This window comes from Melanaphis sacchari, unplaced genomic scaffold (assembly GCF_002803265.2).
Source record: "Melanaphis sacchari strain LSU unplaced genomic scaffold, SCAv2.0 Contig14_pilon_pilon, whole genome shotgun sequence".
In the NCBI taxonomy this organism is placed as follows: Eukaryota; Metazoa; Arthropoda; class Insecta; order Hemiptera; family Aphididae; genus Melanaphis; species Melanaphis sacchari.
Genome location: NW_020270656.1, coordinates 186,293 through 193,848, shown reverse-complemented (window position 1 = coordinate 193,848; position 7,556 = coordinate 186,293). Strand labels below are relative to the sequence as shown.

The 7,556-nt window shown below is 23.1% G+C and overlaps 1 protein-coding gene across 1 annotated transcript; it reads right to left on the bottom strand.

Moving 5' to 3' along the window:
• Positions 1 to 494: 494 nt before the first annotated feature.
• LOC112591967 (inhibitor of growth protein 3-like) lies at positions 495 to 7,556 on the bottom strand. The gene is made up of 8 exons (XM_025335931.1): positions 7,507 to 7,556; positions 7,366 to 7,437; positions 4,810 to 4,938; positions 4,570 to 4,704; positions 3,505 to 3,701; positions 1,258 to 1,363; positions 720 to 925; positions 495 to 599 (listed from the first exon to the last, which is right to left on the bottom strand). Exons 1-8 carry the CDS (start codon positions 7,532 to 7,534, stop codon positions 495 to 497), a joined length of 978 nt encoding a protein of 325 aa, XP_025191716.1. The 5' UTR covers positions 7,535 to 7,556.

Genomic DNA, 7,556 nt, shown 5'->3' with positions numbered 1-7,556 from the left:
ATTTTTTGTCAGTCAGTTTTTAATATATATACTAATTACCTACATATTTTAATGCATATTTTTATATATTTTCTTATATTATTAAATATTATATTGAAATTCTACATTTATGTATTCATCCATATTTCTAACTATGTGCTATGTGGTAGATGACAAATGTGCGGTAGACCGCATAGGACATGAATACCAATATAAATAATTTGTATATTCATTTAAAGAAAAATAATGTTTAAATAATATTAACATTTTAATAATAGTTATGTTGATACTTAACACACAAAATAATTGATTTTAAAAAGAAACAAATTACATTAAATAATCAGTCATTAAGTATACTTGCAGCAAGTTTTCGCAGAGGTACAATATTTTCTTTTCCTAATTATACCTATAAAATAATAAAGAAAGGTTAAAAAAAATGTTAACTTTAATAGTATAAGTATACGTACGTTATCAAAGCTTTAAGTACAAGATATATTATATATTATATCCAATCTTCATCGTTTCTTTTTCATCTTAAATCTACATATTGGACAATACCATTTTCCACTTGGTTTAGTCTTAATACCAACACATTCGTAATGAAACCATTCATATGGACACTAAATCCAAAAACATAAATTTTATAAATTCACATATATACACAGTGCTAATATATACCGGTTTTTAACTAAATTTATCATTTTATATATTTATTTTTTTATTGTTCTAATTATACCCACCTTCCTATTATCACAACCAATCATTGTTTTATACGCTACATCATTACACAAACAATAACGTTGATTATCGGCTTCTGGATTTGGATCAACTGGATTACCTGGATCAATAATTGTATCTGGATCAGTAATTGTAACTGGATCAATAATTGTAACTGGATCAATAATTGTAACTGGATCAATAATTGTAACTGGATCAGTAATTGTAACTGGATCAATAATTATATCTTCATCGATTGACTTATTAAACAAATTCTTAGATATCTTTTTTTTAGTATTTCTGAAAAATAATAATTATTAAAATTTTGAGAAAACAAGTTAAATAATTATAAAGTAATATCATTGAATATTTTCTCTATTCGCGTGATCTTCAAGTAACTTTTTTCTTCTGATCAAATTTACTTAGTATAGATAATAAATAAAAATAAGTCCATAAAAAAAGTTAGATAATGTTACTTATAATTTATATTTAATACTTACTTTGAATGGTTTTTATTTTTTTTTTTTTTTTTTGATCTATCTGAATATAGTAATTCATTACTAATAGGAAATTCTGGCAATAATGCATTAGTCATTGTATTTATTCTACTGTAATTGTTTACTTCAGTAGATGCTTTTAAACTTGCTGACTTACATTTTTTAACAGACTGAAAAAAATTGAAAAAAAAGATTATATTAACTTGATCTATTAAGTTTTTATAGTAAATATTTTAAATGTAATAATGAATCAAACATAAAAAATCTATTATGTACTCATTAATAAATGAATTAATATTACAAGAATTTAAAGCCTAGACATTAGCAATATTTCATTTAAATAATAAGGTTTAATATCTTATTTGTAATAAAAAATTATTGTGAAATAAATATATTATCACTCCAATCTTAAATATATAAAGAGAAATTTAAATGTCCTTGGTATGATAGCTTAATCTTAACTAAATAAATTATATATTAATTATATTTTTTAATTCAAAAACATTTTTTGTAAATCACTTGTATAATGGAATCATAATAAATAGAAATAAAAAAATATATGCTGTTCTCTAATCTCTTGCAAAAACCTTGATTACTTGAAAAAAAAAAATTATTGATAACTGACATTCTATGGTGTTCCATTTATTGACGGATAGTGATGGATAAATTTTAAAATCATTTGTCTAATAAGCTTGTCCGTTTTAATAATTTAATCTAATCATGTTTAATGTGTTTATTATCACGTTTTTCATTTGGTTTATTGTCACTACATCCGTTATTGTCAGTTGTGAATTTGCGATTGATCGGTTATACGTCATGACACATTGTACACTGTGTACAGTGAAATTATCATAATTTTTAGTATTAAATAATAATTTAAAAAATAAATAAATATTAATAACTAAAGCGCGGATTTTTATGCACTTAAAAGTATCAAAGTATGCAGTAAAAATCATAAAAATATGCAGTCAAAATTATGAAAATATGGAAAAATATGCAAGAATTTTTTATTTATTTAAAATTTACAATAAAACTTATATTAATTAATCACTTAAATACTTAATAATAAAAAATTTAGGGAATTTTCTAAACTTAATTTATTTTTAAAATTTTATTTATTATTAAAATGAATAATCATATGCATTTCAAGTTTTTCTTCTGTGAAGCTATATCGTTTATCGATTAACATATTTTTGAAGACTGAGAACGAATGTTCGACGTCAACCGAAGTTATTGGGGCATATTTGAAGCAACTTAGTATTGTCGGATCTTGATAAAGATCTTCGAGCTGAACGTTTTCGCCTAATAACACTGAATTAATTTTTCGTAGAATTTTCAGACCTTCATTTTTATTGGAAAGCTCGTTTAATTTTGTTGTAAGTGTTACACCTTTCGATCCAGAAATAGAATGCATTTTTTCTTTGGTTTCGTCAATTATTGAAAAGCTTAGATGTAAAGTTATATTTCGAGTTTCCAGTTTTTTTTATGACTATCACTAAAAATGCCAAATGAGTAGATATAAATGTTAAATTATTCTACTTGACAAAATATTATCTTCTTATACATTTTTTTAAATTTTCGCTTCAATATGCAATAAATTTTGAATTTTGCCAAAATATGCAAAAATATGCAATAACCTTTAAATATGCAGAAATATGCAAAAAAAATTTCACCATTAGCTTCAAATTATGATGATTCGTAGAGATAACTGACAAAAATCCAAAAATATTTAAAGGAAAAAAAATATGCAATTGCATAGAAATCCGCGCTCTATTAATAACAATACCCACTTTAATTATATGTACACACATTTTAAAAACTTTTAATTCAAATGTTTTCCTAAAATCTTGATAAGTCAAAAAAATTGCATTTCTTTGGTATTTTGATTTATGATATTCCACTTCACTATGAATTTTATCATATACAATAACATTTTCAAAGTATGTAAATTGATTTCAAGATATTATCTTTTTATACTATGAATCTATTCATACTATTTTATGGTAAGGTGATATTGACCTTAAAGTCAATAATAATATTTTAATAATATGGTATAAACGTAATATTTTTGTAAAAATTTAACCAACCTACCATAATACTTTAAGTAAAATAAATTATTTTAATAACTACATCAAAAAAAATCATAGAATATTATTAGTAATTTAAGAATAGACCGTCTCCGCTCAAAATAATTTTTCGTGTACAATAATATATCAACCATTGAATTCAAATTTAACACACCTATTACAATAATCCATTCGTCACGTAATATATATCAGAGTGGTAACTACTTGCACATAATTTATAATACCTTTTTAGTAGCAATAATAACTTTGGGTGCAGCTTCTGAAATTACTGAGCTACCAGCTTCCATATCTTCCAAAGTATGAAATAATGGAAATTGATCCATTTGAAAGTTGGTAGGAGTAGCATTAAATTGTAAACATAAATTTTTTCTACTAGAAGAACTTGATTTTTTGAAATTGCTGTTTAAGGTTTCATCTACCTCTGCAATACAAGAATAAATATTATTTTCATCAAAATCTATATATGTATATATATATTGTAATGTGATTCTTTTTTAAATAAAAGTAGAATCTAAAAAGTTTAAATTCATTTTTTTTTTTTTGATTCATATATTATTATGTTTAGTAAATACGTGGTACTGGTTTATAACCTACTTTAATTCTTAAAGTGTCAACTTACGGTGTTATAACAAATTGTATATGTATATAAATATATACTTAAAAAAAGGTACTGGTAAAATAAAACAAAATTTAGAAACAGGTTGAAAAAAATCAAATATTTATAAATATGGTCTTATTTACAAAATATTTAAAAATATATAAAATTAATTTATCGCTAATTTACTAAGAAATGCATGAAACATATTTAAAATTTACTAGCAAGATATCAATTACTACAACTTGATAAAAATATTTTATCTAGAATTTTTGAATGGGTGGGGGGAGGGGGGTTAAGGTTTAAGTGAATACTAAGGATGGGTAATTTAAAATCTAGCAAACCAGAACATGGAAAGCAAAAAAAAAAGTCATTCAAAACATGCGTTTTAATTAAAATTATTTTGTTTGTAATATAAAAGTATTTGAACTTCATTACATTAACCGTGTTTGTTTTGTTTTGATTGCTAATTTATTGAATAATTAAAAATAATTAAATAACAATCAATAGGGGTCAATACCCAAAACTCTTTTGGCTCGGCCACTGATCTTATCTATGTTTATTCAATTAGTAATACTATGATTATTGGCCATCTAAGTAGTTGGAGTAAATATAGTTATCAAAGGAAAATATAAATATACCTAATTATTATTCAAAAATATTTATGTAAAAAATATGTATATTTAATCATTACTTTTTTCAATTTTTTCAGTGATACCATCTTTATCAACTTCTAAATCCATTTTAAACTTTTCCAAGTCATCATCCAATTGCTTCATGTATTTAACCATTATATTTTTTAAATTGTCAGCTATTTGAATTTTTTCATCTAAAATTAAAGATAAAAATTGAAATTTAAAAATATAATAATCCAGTAAGATTTAAGTTTAAGATTATTAAATCAAGTTATATATAAACAAATGATTATATTTACCACATTGCGTAAGAGCTTTGTCACCAGCTTTCATTATTAATTTAAAATCAGAATTTAAATCATCTGGATGCATAGTATTAGCTTTTGAAAACAAATGATCTACATTATCTTTTATGCAGTTCATGGAGTCTAAAATCAGGCATACATTTATAAACTTAATAACATATATATAGTCACAGTCATACAAAAGTAGTTAGTATTGATATCTATAATTTTATTTAACTCTATAGGTATTTTGTTTTATTCTGTCACTTTTAACATGACAGCATAGCAACTTAGTCGATATTAAATTATAGAGCAATACAAATTTAAAATTTGGAAATAAAATTAATAAAAAAAATCACTAGACAAATTTTTACATGATGGCAATGAGATATTATGAATACAACTAGCATTCAGATTTAAAATCTGATGTTTTAGAAAAAAAATTAGAAAACATTTTTTTTACATGTATTTCTGTTATTTATATTCAAATGAATTAAACTTAATTTTGCCATTTTTCCCAAAAATTATTTATTTTTTTTGATATTTTGTGATAAATTATTGATTTATAATCATCATTTTGAAAGTAATTAAGGTAGAAAACGATATGTACTATTGAAGACATTGTAAAAATAAATAATCAATACCTAATATTTAGAAATTACCCATATGCATCATTATTGTTGTTATCAGTGTATCGATAATAAACTTGCAAGTGCTACTTTATTAAATGTCTATTACTACCTATAAAATATAATTAAGGTAGTCGTCTAATATGCTACCTACTGCTACTTTATCGATGTAGTATAATACCTATCAAAAAAAGTTAACTGATTAATTATAATATTTATTAATATGTAAAAAAAGGATATTTTTTTCTTAAAGCGAAAAAAGTTTGGAACTTTTTTTGACATCGTAAATAAGTAGTTTTTAATAAATCATCATTTGAGCTCCTTTTACAATTATTTTTTTTTTTTTATATTCTTTCAATGTGCCTCCACAAATAACACCATCTTTTAATTAAGAACAACTATCAAGTTCTGGGAGCAAGTTTCTTTCTTGAAAATAATTAACACATGTTAAAATAAATAAATAAAAAGTAAAACTTGCTATGATTAGGACACATATGCTAACACAACATAGACTAAAATAATATATTTAAAAGTAAGTTATCATGGGTCGTGGTGGGTCAGATATCATAATGGCTATTATGCTATAATTTTGTACAACTGTTATAATATGTTATTTATCGTAATGACTTAAATGTACTTTCCCGCAATAAAATAAAATAAAAATAACTACAGTAGGCAGCATACTACACACATACAGTTTTTTGGTAGATATAATTTTACGGTGGGTAGCATATTAGACGAGTACCTATATTAATAAAATGTTTTTTCAATACAGAATGCATAGATAGAAGAACAGGCCAAATATAATTTATTCATAACAATTATAACTTGTTGAATAATAAAGATTTTAGAATTATTATAGGCTCATTAGCACTAGTTGATCATAAGACTGTAATTATCAGCCCTATCTAACATGTTGAAAATTTGCCATACAACCACATTTTTAAGTCTGTGATAAAAATAAATTGAATGTAAATTAAAATCTTAATAAAATCGATACTTATATACTAATTAAAAGTACCAGCAAAGCAGTATCATTCCAGTACCACAACTGGTTGTTGTTTCAGTACAAACATTATATGAAAGAAATCATTTACCTTAGTAAAGAATTGATCTAAAAAAGAAACTAATTTTCACAGTAAAAAATTGACTGTTTAATAAAAAATGTATAAGTATATAACTATTAATTATTATATCATTACGTATAATCCATTATTTTTATGTTTTTCCCAATCTAATTTTATGTAAAATAATACCACCGCACAACCAAATGTTTACTTTATTACAAATATTATTTCTCAACTAGGATTATTGCCCAAGCATTCTTTTTTCATATAATGTGTTGTTTACAAATAATTTATTAACATATATCATCCTTTTAAGCATAAACTGAATGAATATAATCGATTTTCACAATAAATAGATACCTATCTAATTATAAAATATATCTTACATCATTACAATTAAAAAAAAATCTAAAACATCCATAATTAGCTATGTATAATATGATAATAATTTATTTTATTACCTGTCATCATCCTGTTTTAGCATAAAAATAAAAAATAAAAAAATATAATTAACAATAAATATTAACACTAACCAGGAAGTAATGATTACTGAAAACACCAGTTATACATAACATAGGCACATTTCTTAAATTAAAAAAGGATACTGATGGGTACCCATGTGTATTTTTTGTTTTTAAGTTATACTAGATTAAAATTGTGATGAATAATGTAGTTTCCAAAATTCAAGATAAAAACATATTTTGTCATTGGAATCATTGAATTTAATTATTTATATGATAATTTTACTAATATTGTAAAAAGAAAAATTATTCATATGAGAAGTTTAACAATTATTAATCCAATTCAAACAAATTATTTATGTAATAAATAATTAATAAATAAATATAAAATATAAATATTAATTAATAAATTACTTTTCACTTTCTTGTCCAGTTGTTCAATTTCAGAAGAACAGTTTAATACCTCCTGTGGCAAGAATTCGAGTTCTTAAACAAAACATTATAACATAAATCAGTTGCTCTATTATTTTAGATTATTTAAATTTAAAAACTTACTTTCGAGGAAATCTTGTAAGTACATCATCGTGATGATGTTCAGAGCACAA

What these genes read in the sequence shown, in the direction of transcription:
- LOC112591967 (XM_025335931.1), bottom strand. Translation starts at nt 7,534, where the DNA reads ATGATGTACTTACAAGATTTCCTCGAAA. An exon ending in CTTACAAGATTTCCTCGAAA is followed by an intron (nt 7,438 to 7,506) that starts GTAAGTTTTTAA and finishes GTTTTGTTTAAG; the next exon opens with AACTCGAATTCTTGCCACAG. An exon ending in CAAAGCTCTTACGCAATGTG is followed by an intron (nt 4,705 to 4,809) that starts GTAAATATAATC and finishes CTTTAATTTTAG; the next exon opens with ATGAAAAAATTCAAATAGCT.